Source organism: Colletes latitarsis, chromosome 9 (genome assembly GCF_051014445.1).
Source record: "Colletes latitarsis isolate SP2378_abdomen chromosome 9, iyColLati1, whole genome shotgun sequence".
In the NCBI taxonomy this organism is placed as follows: Eukaryota; Metazoa; Arthropoda; class Insecta; order Hymenoptera; family Colletidae; genus Colletes; species Colletes latitarsis.
The window spans coordinates 31135406-31151393 of NC_135142.1; the positions used below are offsets into that span (position 1 = coordinate 31135406).

The window sequence follows — 15988 nt, forward strand, 5'->3', positions numbered from 1 at the left end:
GAGTAAATTTATTCGTTATATAAACGACGCGTATTCCCCAGACCACTAATAAACAAAACCTGAAAGAGACGCTGAAAAACAGCCACGATTGTAAAAGTGTAATGGCGTTCTCTTGCGAATGAAAAAAAATTCTAATTATGCCCAAAACACGTAGGAATATATTTTTTAATTTTTACCCCGGAAAATTTTGATAGTTCCTTCGCTGAAAAATTGGAAAACAAGAAAGTGGTAAAAAGAATCGTTGTAGTAGAATACTATTCGAGATACAAGGTTAGGAGCAGAACGCTTGAGACGCCGACACTGACCGTAGGAACATTAATCATTTGAAACATTTACCTAGACTGGCGTCGTACGTGTTCATATACTCGCTGGTCATGAACTGCGAAACCAGAGCAGTTTTCCCCACGCCTGAGTCACCGAGCAAAACGACTCTGTACTTTGGGATCTCTTCTTGCATCTCGTCGCTCTCGTCGCTATCCCCGGCGACACCCTGTCCGCTGCAACAGGACCCCTCGAACGGTGACCTCTCGCCCGATACATTACTGTTCCTGCAACACAAAGACGATCGAGAGTTCGTGGCATCGTCGGTTGCAAGTTTCGAAGGCTTTGGAACGTGGCCAATTCGGATAGAATAGCTGCGGCGGACGGACAGATGTTCCGCCAAAGTTAACAGACCCTAGATCGCTACTTTACAAACTGGAGACCACGGGCCGGGTGGTCGAAGAAACAAGGAACATATTCTTTATATCATTATAACAACCGAAATTCAATCGAGCGTTTTTGTAACCCGACGTCGATATCAAGCTTGCATTTATTTTAATGTTTTCCGCGGTCCCTTTGGAAGTTGTACAATTCCCATCGAGAATCCCTGATCTGGAAGATCGTGCTTTAACGCAGTCGTTCGAACAGCTTCCAATTAAATTGGCCCTGCGCCAAACACCGATGCGATAAAGTTAATCGACAGTTTCGAGCTACAACGATTCACCGCGTGCTTCGAAAGAACGATAAGATTTATCGTCAGTCCTGTTTCTCTCTAAACAGTCGCCCTTTGCATCGCGAGCAGCAACGGAAGGAAACGTCGAATCGTTAAAGTATTATTTCACCCTCGAAAGAATTGCTACTGTTGCGCGGGCTGGAAGGAGGTCACGCGGACCATTGATCTGACAAAGTTGATCGATAGTTTCGAGAGATAATTATTAGTTCCTGGGGAAAAAGTCTGCGGTTGCAGGACGACCCAACGATCGAAATACGCGGGAATTGGAAATTACGTTCGTGGAAATATTCCTGGAATAATATTTTATCGAAGTTGTGTCGCGGTGCCCTCGAAACGTGCATGTCATGGGGATCGAGAAACGATGTCATATTTCCATTTTAACCGCATCGAACGGGTAGCCAGCCTCGAGTTCCTCGTCTTTCTCGCTTGCTTTCAGGTCGACTTCCATTTCGATCGCGCGGTCGATGAATCGGAAGCAAACGCGACGCGAAACTACAATAAATTCGTATCGCCGTCGCTTTCGTACCGACTCGTGAACAGGAAAAGTCAGTAGGCCGGCGATTTTATGCGCTTATAGTGCACACGATCGAGCAAGAGTAATTCTACGAGCAACGATACGTCCATAGGGTGGAATAAAAATTGCTCGTACGGTACTTCGTTCTCGAGATAATTGAATTTTAATATTTGGCGACGTTTTTTCTCTTTTCACCCCTGGGAAAAATTTTAATGGGACATTCTAGAGGCCAAAGTAAGACGAAAATCAAAAATACCAATTTATTGATTGAGGCTTGACGAAGTATATTGCGCGTACATCGTTCGTTTAGAATGCAAATTATAACATTTTTAAGTTCACATAAACTTATATAATATTATAATAAAAGATTGTTTCCACGTTTAAATCGATCTATTTCGCAGGGAATGTTTTTCTCCGCTGTTTAAAATTTAATTTATACTGATCCACTTATGCAAATATTCATTTATGAAACGTATTCTTCGTTCGTTTAGCATACATATCCTCTATTCTATCGTAAACCGGTCCAGACATTACGTTCGACGTCGAGAGAAAGACGATGAAATTAGAACCCCGCCGACGGCGAAGTTTCTAACAATAAGAACCGACTATTCTCGTTCCCTGACGTTTATTCCCGTCAGGTGATAGCTGGAAGGGTTGTAAGCTAATGGGCCAAGAGCATTCGAATCCGTGATATCCGTAAAATCAATTTCCCTGGCGATTCGATTCCCCCGGCGCTCTTAAATCATTAAAAACAAAGCAAAAAAACACATTACACGAAACATTAAGTCCCACGCTGGCGAAATTGCCATCGAACGATCGACCGAGACTTTTTTACTAACACAGTCGTTGCTCATAGCGTTGAAATTTACGACCTGACGAAATATTTTTTACCCAAAATTGACTGTCTTTCGTCACTTTCAAGAAGATGGATTATTTCTTGACAACGTCTGCGAGTCGAAATGTTTCCACGCTCGTTATTCGAGTGCTTAATCGCGACGTAGACGAGTTCCGGAGAGGGGTGAACCTGGAGGGTTGCAAATGCCATGTCAAGCATGCATGTTTCGAGTTACGATGTCATGAAACGCCAATCGCTTTTCAGGGCATAGCAGCGAGACTCTATAAGTGCACATGCTCGACAGAAACGTAGAAAGTTCGTGGTAATGAAGCAATATCGAGGCCATAATCCCCTGCTAAATTAGTCGAGCTACACCCAAACATTCTTAGCAGATTCTTCTCTGTAATGCTTCGACAGTCTTTGAAATTTTAAATATTACCAGAGGCCGTACGACCTATTTTAATATATCTCCTTAATGATTTAGGGGTCTGTGATAGTTTCCATCGATTCACGTTCACAGAGAATGTCTTGGACTAGGATCGGCCGCAAGCCTTATCGATCCTGCGTCGGCGGAATAAACGAATTTACGTGCATCGATGTTGGGCACAAAGCGAACACGTGGAAAGGAGGCGAGAGACGCGGGATTAGCCTGAGGGTCGGGTGGAAAATCAACGCAAAGCCAGTGGGTGGTTCGGCGCAATCAAACGCGACGCTGAGCATGAAACGGGGAAAACCTTTTTCCATCCCTCTGCCTCGACGAAAGCACTTTACGACGTCTGGCGTGCGTAAGCTCGAGTTGTGTCGAGAAATCTGAAGTTCTAGCGGATCGTAACGAACGGAACGCGATGCTACAGGACGATCCTCGATAGAATGGATTTTAATGCGTGCAGAGTCGGGCAAATTTCACTCTCGAACGGCGAATAAAAATTTTAGATTCGCCCGTAAAGTAGCTTTTTTTAATTTATAAATGTCAGTTTATGAATCGATCTGAAAGTTATACAGGGTGTTCGGCCACCCCTGGGAAAAATATTAATGGGAGATTCTAGAGGCCAAAATAAGACATAAATCAAGAATACCAATTTGTTGATGGTGGCTTCGTTAACAAGTTTGGCCTCTAGAATCTGCCATTAAAATTTTTCTCAGGGGTGGCCGAACACTCTGTATATACCCAGAGCATTACATCGTTTTTTGTGATAATTGCCACGAAAGGAGCAAAGAAATTATATCGAGTATTTTATCCAATGTATGGTAATTAGTTAGCAATTTTCCTTGTCAAGCGTGTTGAACCGTTGCGACCTTTATAATACTTTCATTTTCCAATTAATGAAGTTACGGCTCTTATATTTTGCATTTTACTAAATATCAATAAATTCCATTAACTGCGCAAGGGAAATCGAATCAATCATTAATAAACCACTAAATATGATAATATCGTCCCGTAATACACATTACATTATTGGTGAGTTAACCTTCTGTAATATCTACTTTGTGAGCGATATGTCACATGAATCGTAATGAAATAACAATATTCTGATAATAGGTTATGGTATCTGAAGTATAAAATAGGTTATTAATTCAAGAATTATATTTATTGCAACTTTGTCGACGACAAGATTAAATAGAATTGGAATTCTATTTTGAAAGATTCAAAATCAACGAAAGATATCATAATATATTAAAAACATGCAACATTTTTGCACAACGTTTGATAGGGAAAATATTAAATATTTTAGTATACCGGTATTTTATGTGTATAATATGCAGAGTGCATTAAAACATGCACATGCAATTTTGCATTCTTTATATTTAAAATATACTGCAGATCCTAATATATTTTCCATATTCCGATTTCTTAAATATTTATTTATGAATTTTGTTTGACTAAAATATTCCAAACATCAATTACATAAATTACAATCAATTTTGGAACCATAAGATACATTTAAAAAGTGGTCGTATACGAATAAAGTTTAATCCTTGAATTAATACTATACATACTTTGTACTTTGCATATCGTGATACTCTAAATATTAGAGAATTATTATGATGCAGTGGCACGTTTATGAGATAAAGCTAAAAGAAACGTCACTGCGTAATACACATATATCAATGCTCTATTATTTAGAGCATCATGATATGTAAAGTATGAACTACTAGTTCAAGGATCATACTTTGTATATATTATACGTGCGTATGTTTATGTACGATAATTTCCATTTATATTGTTCCGCAGAAGGCTGAAAACGACAACTAATAAATTCGACATACCACATAATAATTAATACGTATCATTATTAATTATTTTGAAAACCTTCGAATTATCTATAAAGCCGAAACAAAATTACCGTCCTTAGTATTTGCCTTTTCTGTTTAATAAAACACGATTTCGCAACCCATTCAGACCAGCGAAACAGCACGATTAAAATTCTGGCAGGTTGATTCATCACCGATCGCAAATAATGGTCGGATCGATCGAACCCTGCGACACAATGTGGAACCGAATAACCCAGACCAGCGAACATTACATAAAACTCCAATTTAATGGCGAATTCGAAAACAGCCCCGTCAAAGAGCCGTGAAATAATTACTCGTAACCCTGCTGAAAAGCTAGCGACGATGTAACGCGTTTCATACAAACGATCGCAATCATTCCAGAGATTAAACGAGGTACGTTCAGCTTCATGCTCGAGCAATATGCATTTGGAATGCTAATGGCTAGGTTGTAATCGCGTGACTACAGAATGCAACACGTTGCAAGTAAATACCTTTAAATACGTCTGCAAACAGTAATCGTAAACGATACTGTTCTCGATATTTTCTTTTCTCCCTCGTAAATTTATACGCACGCGTGTATCTATGAGGGGGTGGATATTTTTGTGATATTTTGCCTCCAAAATAGTCGATATTTTGAGGTTTGTTTAACGATACCGAAGCGAAACGCGTATTTTCATAGGTTTTGTTTGTTCGTCGGTTTGAATGTTTGATCGATCATGGCTCGAAAACGTGTTTTGATAAAATTCTACGTAGACATTTTTACAACTTAGAAAATAGATTTCTCGTTGGCGAGGTGTTACGATTAACTTAATGTAAAGCCTCGAATTACGATCATCTTTTCGCGATTATCGAAACATGTGCTGTGTTGGTTCCTTCTCGTTGGATCGCGATAGAAAGCGTTGCTTCCCGGCCAAGAACAATGCTCGTGCATTCCTCCAGCTTGGCACGTGTGTAAACCAAGCTCGAAGATGGCGCTGAAGGTGCAGAGTTATATATAAACGAGGGATCTTGGTAAGAAAACGAAAAAATGGTGCAAACATTTACACCGTCTATTTGGAGAGTGGACTGAACGCGCGAAACGGGCAGCTGATCTTGCACGACGTAATGATTCGTGTAACAACCCGAGTGTCTCGATAGATCGGCCATCATGGAATCCTCCGACTCGTACCTCGACGTTGCGCCGAATAGAATTCATTATTTATATAAAATTAATTACGTCTTGCTTGCAAAAACATTAAAATCTCATACTCTGTGTTCGATTAAATTGCAAAACTAATGCTTAAAATTTTGTGGGTTTCGTTGTTCTCTGGCTATCCCAATTACGACCACAATAGCTTTTCCCGTCGATAATAATAATAGTTACATTTTACCGCGCATCCCCTTCGACTAGAACGACTTTCCGTAATCGTTCGTGAACACTCGGGTCGGATAAAACGTTCGAAAGCTTTTTTAGCATTGCGTAAACATGCGGGAACGAGTCTCTGCGGATGAACAACCCTAAACGTCAAATTCATCGCTACTTTACCCATCTGCAACGACCAATGAAACCTCTTCGCAGCGAATCGAGCACTTCGGAAGGAGTACTTGCGAACAGAGCCCCGGGCAAGTAATAACAATGTGCCATCTTAGTTTCGAAATTTCCAAGAGTCACGTACGTGCAAAGCACACGAACGACGGCCATAAACGGTAATACGCACTTTTATGTTTACGAAACGCTTGAAAAAATTCGCGTGCCTTTTCAAAACACGACCGAACGCCTGTAAATTAAAAATTGAAAATAAATTACGAGTCTACTACTTTTATTCAGGAGTGCGTATGCAGTTATTCATCCGAATTGTTTAATAGTCGAAACTTTTTTCGTGGAATCTCATTAATTCTCACCCGACGCTCCGTTGCCCGAGAAAAAGTACATTTATAGTCGTTTGTACGTAAAAGGTTGGCGAGAAAAGGGGTCGAGACGACGAAAACCTTTCACGAGAGCCAAAGAACTAACCACCCTGCATGAAACTTATCTTTCCTGAGCACGTTCCCTGCGGGATCGCTTTCGTAGGCCTAACTAAAGCGGACCACAAAGAGACTGTGACTATTTTGGAGCACGATCTGCTACTATAGTGTTCTGGGAGAACCAGACCCCGTGAAGACGATGCACAGTGGGGCAGAATCGGATTCAATGAAATTTCACTTTTATTTCTTGTGGCTCTATTTATTATGATTCGAGTGAAATAACAGTAATCTTTTCGAATGAATTCTTGAGTCACTTTGCGCTCGAAGGTTTTGTCAGCGATGTTCGGACAATTCAATTTTCCACCGAAATTTATGCAAGTGAAAATCACCTTGGACGAGCACGTTACGGCGCGTAGAAATAGCGCAGCCTTAGTCATCATTTTGTTACAACAAATACATATAAATAAAAGATCTATTCTCGCGACGACGGACCTGTCTGGCAATGCTCTTAACGCGCCAGCGTCACGACGGAGCAATAATTAAAGATTCCCGTCGAAATTTCTGCGGAATTAATTGGAACGAATTCGACATTGGCTGACAATTACCTCAAATAAATTTATTTATCACCTTGAACGCAAACGGAACATTGGCCGATGTCCACGAAAATTCGATTCCTTCGTGACTCACCGATTATTAGTCACGAACGCCCGGAAAAATCTATGGCGATTGCTCCGTGATTCATTTTCCAGCTCGAACGATCTTTAATTTTACCCTGATACATCATGCGAATCATCTAGATGGTGTATCTTCAATTTTATTTACATCAAGCGAGCAAGATGATACGTATTAAATTTCTTATAAAGAACGAATCCATATTTTTCTTTAAGATCATAATTTCTACTACTGCAAGGCTGCATAAATCCTATCCAGCTAAGAATGTACGATTATGTGACAATTATGGGTTCGTGAAACTTGTGGAGGATTACGAGAGACCCATAAAATTTATCATGGTCTCAACTGTGGCTTGAAAGTGAAAATCTAATCGTAATTATTATATTAATGTGAGAAACAAAATTATTAGATTCAAAAACCGACAAGTGCAATTTATAGACCTTTGCACACAGTAACATAGAAAACTTAAATTTGTTCTCGGTAAAGCGTGTAATAATAATTTTCAAGATCGAGCTAAAATTTCCAGTGTTAGCTTGCGTATAAATTAGCATCAAATAGGAAATGTGATATGTAAAATACTTTAAGTCGTACGATCTTGGCAACTCACTCGTCGAAATGAATTACCTCGTACCGATCGCCGGGTAAAAAGTATAAAGGAAATTCGTAGAACCTGGCAAAAATTCAAGCAGCTTTTCCGCTGTAAACAGCGTTCTAGTCGACGCTGTAGCGCGGAATAATGCCAGAGCGCGTATCCTTCGTCCGACGATCGAGAATAATTTACGAACGAAGGCAAATACGAGCATTCCGGAAACTTCTGCAGTTATTTTTCACATCGAGAAATACCCGGTAGCTGAAATTGCGCGAAAACGAGACCCGCGTCACGCTGGACACTGTTTCTATCTAAACGAACTGTATTTTCCCCGACGAACAATTACTGAAACCGAGTCTCGAAGACTGTCCGTAGCAGTTTAATTCGTACGAAACTCGAGTCGAGCTCTGTCATACCGTGCTCGTTAATTGGACTCGCCGTTTCCTACGGTTCCGTCGCGTTTTTCTCGAATCCAATCGAAGAAATTAATTTCTTATTCAATCGCGTTAAGCAAATCCCGACGAGATTTCTATGGGTCCGCTGATTACTTTCCGATTTATCGAGGAAGCCATCCATTGCAAGGAATTTTGAAAAATTCCTCTGATTACGTTTCGACCGTGTTCGAATAGACAAATTTTAAATCACGAGCATTTATAAACTGGCATCACAAAATTGCATCCAAGTGTCTAGCTTCTATCAAAATAAATTGATCTAAGAGGGTCAATTAATCTTGAGTAATACTGCTCTTTCCTAGTACATGGGTGTTCAGAACGAGAAGTAGAATTCTGTGATCGAAGGTCTCGCAGAAGTCGAATCACCTGGGAGGAGAACAGAGTTTGCGGCGATCCGAGGATGCTTGATCAACGCTGCACAATGCCTCATCCCTCACAGTTCATTTAACTGAAACTAACAAACGTCAATCCTAATTCCTCGACAAGACGAGTTCCTTTTCTCAAGTTTCACTCGAGAGACTTCATCTCGTTATACTCGAGTTACTTGCCCTGACTGTGAATCATCCGTTCTACACGCAAACTCTCGGTGTATCTTCGCGATCATCGAGAAAAATAACATCGTCTCGAACGCGTTATTGATGTTTCTAACAATAGAATGCCTCGCATTGCATTTGTTAAATTGCGAAAGCTGGAAAACCGAACGACGATATTCGCGGGTGATAATCGTTGTTCGAGACAGCTTCGTTCGTACAATGCTCGATGGCGAATCACAGTGTGCAAACGTCAAATACATTTGGCAGCTTGATTAATTCAGAGTGTTTTCCGATACGTGGACATAGGGGAGAATTTTCATGGAAAATTTTGAAATAAAAAATTTCCTAAGATTAAATTATTTTTCAACCTCGTCGTTCGAGCGCAACGTTTTAATAATAAACAACCGAGTTTTCTTCGCTAGTCGGTCCAAAGAATGCCACATTTTCTTGGAAGTACAGAGGCAGCGAAGAAAATATATTAAAAAGTCTCTGTTAAAAATTAATAACGTATATTTTCACGGTACTACTGCACATTATATGCCCAGAGATATTCCTAAAGGTCAGCTCAAGCGGAATGCAATGGAGGAGCCTCGACCTGGAGGAACCGCCTCGATGGTCGCGGTAACCTCCAGGTAAATTTTCTCTGCGTAGCAGTTTTAATGTGCATATACAGATATTCGTATTCTAAAGCTAGAGATAACGAAACAAAGCCAAATGGGGCACAGGTTTATAAGAATGTTATGTATCGTTTCCATCTGTTGAGTCTATTGCTCGTATATTTTAATTTCTGTACATTACCACGGTAGAACCTCGTTCCTTGTGCGACGTTGACAAGTAAAGAGGGTCACTGAGCAACAAGTGAGGTTGCAGGCGCTACGCGCGATCCAGTAGTGTATTTCTTATTGGACAATAATCAAGATTCTACTGCTTGCTCGCGCGAAGACGCGTTTCTAGATTTATTAACAATGGCCACTGGCACCTAATTATGAAAAAATTCTAGAATTTTGGCACTCGGCACCTTTTACTTGGTAATTATTTATGGTCGCTGACAATTCTGAGAGAGGAAAGAAATCATCGTCTGTCTGGAGCACGCGAGACATCGTTGTCGGAAGAACATTGACTCAGCCGTCGGGACGCATACGTCGCGAGCCATTCGAAATTCCACGAATATTCCTCACCGTTTCGTAAAAGACGCCAAACACGCCGAACATTTTCGTCCCCCCGTGGTCCCCTGGCCACTGTATTTTCTATCACGTGATCGCGGACTTTCCCTCTCCCGTGTCCGAATACCGGTTTAGAATAACCCGAAGCTCCGACGTTCGCCCCATTCGCGAGTTCGATCTCGAGTTGTTCGCGTACGCTTCCTCTTCCCTTGGGAAACCGACGAGCCCCGGAAACCGACGCGAAAAACTTTCGTTCCATAATGGAAGTCGCCAAAGGTGCGTGTAACAAATTCAATTCGACCCGCGATCGAGTTCTCCAACCCCTAACTTTGCTCCGCCGCCATAACAGACCCACAGAACTGGATTTCAATTTTTTTAAATATTTACACGGTTTTAAAAAGCTTCCCAGTTGGTCCGTAACGTTCTTGGAATCGTTTGATTTTGGTGTGTCGAGTAATTAATTCAAATTATTTTATTTCCTTCGACGCCTCAAATTTGTTACGATTTTATTATTTATTCTAAGTCACGAGTTTGGGCAATGTCTTCCGTGATCCGTCGTTCAAAACAGGTTGCCCATGGTTCACAAGAATTATAATTACAGAAATAGAAGGTATAATGGAATTCTTCTTTTGTTCGATGATGCTGTCACTGCGAGGACGCGTCTAATGTTTTCTTTCAATCACGGACGAACATCGATATCTTTTCGAGGGAAATACCATTACCGTGTTTTTACGAGATTCTTCGAATCGGGTTTTAATCAGGTTTGCGCGTTCCCCGACACATGTTCGAGCTCTATTCTCTAAAAAACGAACGCCCGTGCTTGGCAAACTTTATCCTACAATTTTCGATTCATTTTTCGAAAAGGATTACCTCCTGTCGGATGCAATCGCGTTCCGAATAAAAGCGATTCGAAAGAGTCCGCGAAGCTCCGATAATTCTACGAGCAATAGAAAAATGCCAATTCCAATTGATAGAATCAGTTTTGATTCATGCTTATTATTCAACCCCTTTTTTCTTTCGTTGTGTGCTTTAACGACAGCTTGCGTGGGTTTTCTATTAATAATTCACTGATTTTTACTACTTAACGACACCTATCTAAATTAATTTCGACATAATAACGCGCATATTGTCGAATTCGATATAACAACGAACTTCTATACAAATTAATTAAGACTGTAATGTAATAATATATAATATCGAATTTAACATAGTATAGAAGCGATGATAATATCAAATTCATTTATGTAGGAGTTGTTAAATCAGAGATCCACGTTGGGAGAGAACTATTGTCGATCCCCCATAACGAAAGCTTGCTTAGTGGACGAATAGTCTTGGAAAAATAAACGTAAGGAGCATTTGTTTTCAATTTTTCAGCAAACGAATCCGCCGACAGTCTTGTCGCGCAGTCGTTGAACGTCTCGTCGGAGTCTACGTCCGTGTCTACGATGAAGTCCGTGCAGAGCGTCCAGTCCAAGTCAGTGATCGAGTCGTCTTCGTCGATCAAGTCCGTGACCTCTTCGTCCACCAGGTCGCACCAGTCGATGGAGTATGAGGAGACGGTCGAGTACAGCGACTAGAAAAGAACCATCACCAGAAACCCTTTCTCGACGCCGTGCCACGTGGGGGAGGCTAGACGCCGGTATTTTTGACTCGACTCCAGCACGGGATCCGTCATCTATTTTCTCTGAAAACTATCGTCCTTTCATCACTATTCGAAAGAAATTCCGGTCACCGTTCGAAGACATCAACGAGGAGGATATTTTGACCCCAATTCTTCATTTCTGTAATTTCGAGCAACGAATACAGGAAGCTGATCTTCTTTTCGCAACGATCTCGTTCGAAAGGAGTCGGGAAAAACTGGGGACCAGGGTTTGACGAAGTGTAATCTGATCGATGATTCGCGTTTGCAAAGTGGGGGACGCGATCCCTAAGAGTGACGTTTAATTCCAAACGTAGAAAGATTTGGATAACTTAAAAATATCTTTCTCAAAGTTTACCAATTCTTGGAGCAGGCATTTTTTTTCTTTTTAAGGGACACCCGTCAAAATATTTGAAAACCACTGCGGTGGTTACACGATTGTAATAACAGTAAATCGTTGATCAGATTATATTTTGTCCGTCAAACCACCGATCGACGGTTCGAGAGGACGATGCATCGGGGATGCAGTTGGAACTAGATCGAAGACGCACACGGAATCGAGTCGAACGATAGATCGACGGGTCAAGGCGTCCAGTAATCGGGGTGCTCCACAGAAATAGCCATCGCGTTCCGTGCTACGTGATAATGAAAAGAAGAAGAAGAAGAAAACGAGGGAACGTTTCGGAAGCCTCGGCCACGAGCTGGCTCTCCTCCAATCGGCGTGGTTCACCGCCAAATACCTTCTCTTCCCAGGATTTACACCTCGATCGACTCTTGGATTCTCCTTTGAATACGCAAACCTCTTCATCACTGTCAAGTCTCGATCCCAGACTTCGTTGCGAGCGTTCGATAATCTTTGTACAATAAAGTTTCTAAGATACTTGTGCTTTTGTTCCTCCCATGCGAGCCTTTACTCCCCCACTCTCCTAGTTGCGAAATAGACAAGCGTGGTTTGCAGACAGTGCACTTTCGAACAATGGAGCTTATCGAATTTCAACGAGACGCGTGTCAGAATCATAAGTTTCAAAGCAGACGAGATTCGTTGATAACGTACAGAATGTTGCCAGACTCCATTATTCAACTATATCTGCACACTTTTTTAAATTAACACAATTTTCGTTAGTTTTAGAAGGATAAACTCTTTGATCTTGCAAGTTTAATAAAATATAACGATGTTAAAGTATGTAATTTAAAAAGGAAACACAAGACCCCGAAAATACCTGTCTGCAAATTACACTTGTTCCATATTTTCCAAGAACGCGTGCACTTAATTATTTTGAACGAATTTCGATACAGACCATTGTTATTTTTAAATAGCATTAATACTCCACATTGATTCTTATATCCACGTATTCTCTGTTATATCTTATCACTACGACTCGATAGAAACTGGTAGCCGAAGCCAAAAGATAACAGCATAGAAAGACAATAGATTATAGCATCGTATCGAGTAGATACGACCGGAAAGTAAATAATGGCCTCTCCATAATTAAATACAGATGTACTCAGAAAATATTCAAAGTCGATTTTCTTCAAAACAAAGCCTCGAACGAAAAAAGTTTATTCTACATTCAACCCTCGTAATTTGTACGTTGGTCTGCTTACCGATCGAACAATAAATAAGTACTACGTTTTTCATCTTAATAAACTTGTAGCTGCGAATACATCCGTTTCCCTTGGGCGTCTCTATAAATTGCAATTTTGTTTACGGAACCTCTATAAATCGAAGCCTCGTTGAGAAGAAACTTGTGTAACTCGAAACATTTTTCATTTCCCTTCGACCCGTACCTCCGGCCTGGCTCTATTTACGGTACAGACTTTTTATATACGTACAGATTTCTTCGTGCATCGTTAGAACTTTTTTAAAGTCTTTACGAATTTCTTTATTCCCGACGTACCGCGGAGCATCCACCAACGTTTTAAGGATGATTGCTCCGAGTAATTCCATCTATGCTTTGTGGCTCTTTGCAGCTATCCCCCAGAGCGCCATTTCCATACCTCCAAATAGGTTTTATTATCGTTTCGTGGACGCGTAATTTATTTCCTACGTTAACTTTCGGATCTGCCGCCAGTTAGCCAGTCCGTTTCGCTACGATTTCTATTTTCGCTTTAATACGTTGCCTTCGAGGTTCGAGCCTAATCGCGAGCCTAGATATCTCGCGCGATTCGTATCTAGAATATTTATATTGTTTGTGTTGAGACGCGGTGCATTGTACGTGCACAACGCAAGGATTATACGACTGCCTTTACCGGGATTAACCTGAATACATTTATACATTAGCAGGTTTTCAATTTTTATAATGAATTCTAATGTTCGTAGATTTCGGATTTATGCGCACGATATCGACGAATATTAAAGAATATAGATTTCTACGATCCTAATTGATCTTTGAGAAATCCTCTGTCGCAGTAAACGAAATAAATTCTTTCTGCCGCGTGAACGTTAACACGAGCGACTAAGGATCTTTAGGCGAAAGTTGTCGTTGATCTATTCCCGTGTGTAAAGGAGCCAAGATGCCCGAGGGAAAGACGACTCGAGGCAAGGGAAAGTTAAGGTAAGGGAAAATTCACTGTATCTCTTCACCGAAATTAAGTGGCACGCGGCGGGTGGACTCTCGGGACACGCGGAAAATGTCGTGGAAAGTTTTACAGGCCACCCATGTTCCCAGGGTTCTCGTTCACGACTTCCAGAGCTTCGCAAAAGCGGGGGAATTTCAATATCTTTGGTAAACTGGGTAAATATTCACGGGAAAAAAATAATGGCGGAAGGAAGAGAGACTCGAATCCGCGAAGAACGTTACGACTCGTCGAAAGTTTGTTTATTCTACAAACGGAGGGACGATTTCCAAAAAGTTTGAGAATCGCTGGTCAACGAACTGATCCGTCGAAAATTCTGTCGACTTCTGCCGTATAGTACAATGAATTTCGAACTAAACGAAGCTCCAGGTCGAGGAAATTCTAAGTTGGTGGAAATCCAGGTTTCGAATTTAGCTTCACCGCCCTGTAAATTGTAATTTACAAGGCTACCATAACGCTGCTGTTTTCTCGGTGTCTTTATTTCCAACACGTGTTTTCATTGCGCCTACAAGGTTTCCCTCGACATCAAACAACTTCCATATGAGCCAGTGTTTCATATTTTTTAGAATAACCGGGATATTTTAGGTGGGCGAAGTTATTACCCAGCATGTGCGTATTCAACGTTCGCACTCTTTGTCCGTAGCGTTTACTCGTAAAGGGTGGCTCGTCGACTCTGCCAAGCCCCGTCTTATGAGATTTCAAACAATACAACGCGTATGTTCAACAGACACCAGACTCGCGTGGAAGCTATATTGAAAAATACATTTCTCGTATTCCTGACGTTCTTGATTTTATATTTCACGCAACCGAAGAAATAATAATTTCGATTCTAAATCTCATTGGAGGGTAGTTTGTCGTTTGCATGAATTACCCCTAATACTTGAAAACACGGATGATTTAGCGGGTCGTTTGTAAACGGGAACCGATTTATCGCGACAAACTCGAAAATAAACAACTCCGTCGCGATCGACGATTTCTCTCCCCTTATCGCGAGAGGATTAAATTTTCGGGTGGGCGAGCAAGGGGGGAGGGGGTTGGCTCGATTGTCATAAATTTTTATCGCGAGAATCAGTTTTCCGCGAGCTAGGTACAAACATCGTTCCCATGGGTAGAAACGATTCCTCTCTGTCAGAGTCGAGAAGACTTATGGGCTCTCGTAACGAAAGTCGAAGGAAATCGAACGGAACGATCGTACATGGCGTCGCGATACGACCGACAAAGTCGTAAACACGGAAACGCCGCGCACCCTCGACGCTGCCGGAAACGACCAGGAAAAAAAATGTCACGAGTTAACAGCATACGTGCGCTTATTCCCGTTAAGGACGTACAGAACCCTAAAAATCCAAGTACTTTTCTCCATAAATTTCTCGCCCCGACATCTTGACACGATCGACGCTTCCCCATCGTGCACAGGGTGTTCGTGTCATTACCAGCCACCATTCTCATGGTAAATGATCTGTATATTAAAAAAAAATGAAAGAAAGAAAAATTTTGTTTCTAGAAATAGACGTTGACGAACATTCTTAAAACAAACTGTGAAACGGGACCCCGATTAGTTTCATCGCGGGGGTGGCAACGTTATCGTATAATTTAAGGAAACATGGATCGATAGTCGTTAAGTAGTTTCTTGAAGGCTCGGAAAGATAATAGCTCTGTAGAAACGATAACGAAATCTTGTTTTCTGTGTAAGTTCGAACGGGGAGCGCGGGAAACAAATTAGAGAAGCTATAACTATAGATACTGGGTCAGTGTTTCTCAAACTGTCATCCCTAGAAATGTCCTTAAAAAGTGTTCAATAGTTT

At 41.1% G+C, this 15988-nt stretch overlaps 1 protein-coding gene and 1 long non-coding RNA gene across 3 annotated transcripts in view; one reads left to right on the forward strand and one right to left on the reverse strand.

Moving 5' to 3' along the window:
• LOC143345870 (uncharacterized) overlaps window positions 1-15988 on the reverse strand; it is a 44967-nt gene that overhangs the window by 8905 nt on the left and 20074 nt on the right. For both annotated transcript variants that reach the window (XM_076773419.1, XM_076773418.1), the window contains one exon: window positions 337-548. In XM_076773419.1, coding sequence (XP_076629534.1) covers window positions 337-548 — 212 coding nt within the window. The remainder of the gene's footprint in view (window positions 1-336; window positions 549-15988) is intronic.
• On the forward strand, window positions 10087-12489 carry LOC143345875 (uncharacterized). The gene is made up of 2 exons (XR_013080333.1): window positions 10087-10246; window positions 11345-12489. It is a non-coding gene; the product is annotated as an uncharacterized LOC143345875 (long non-coding RNA).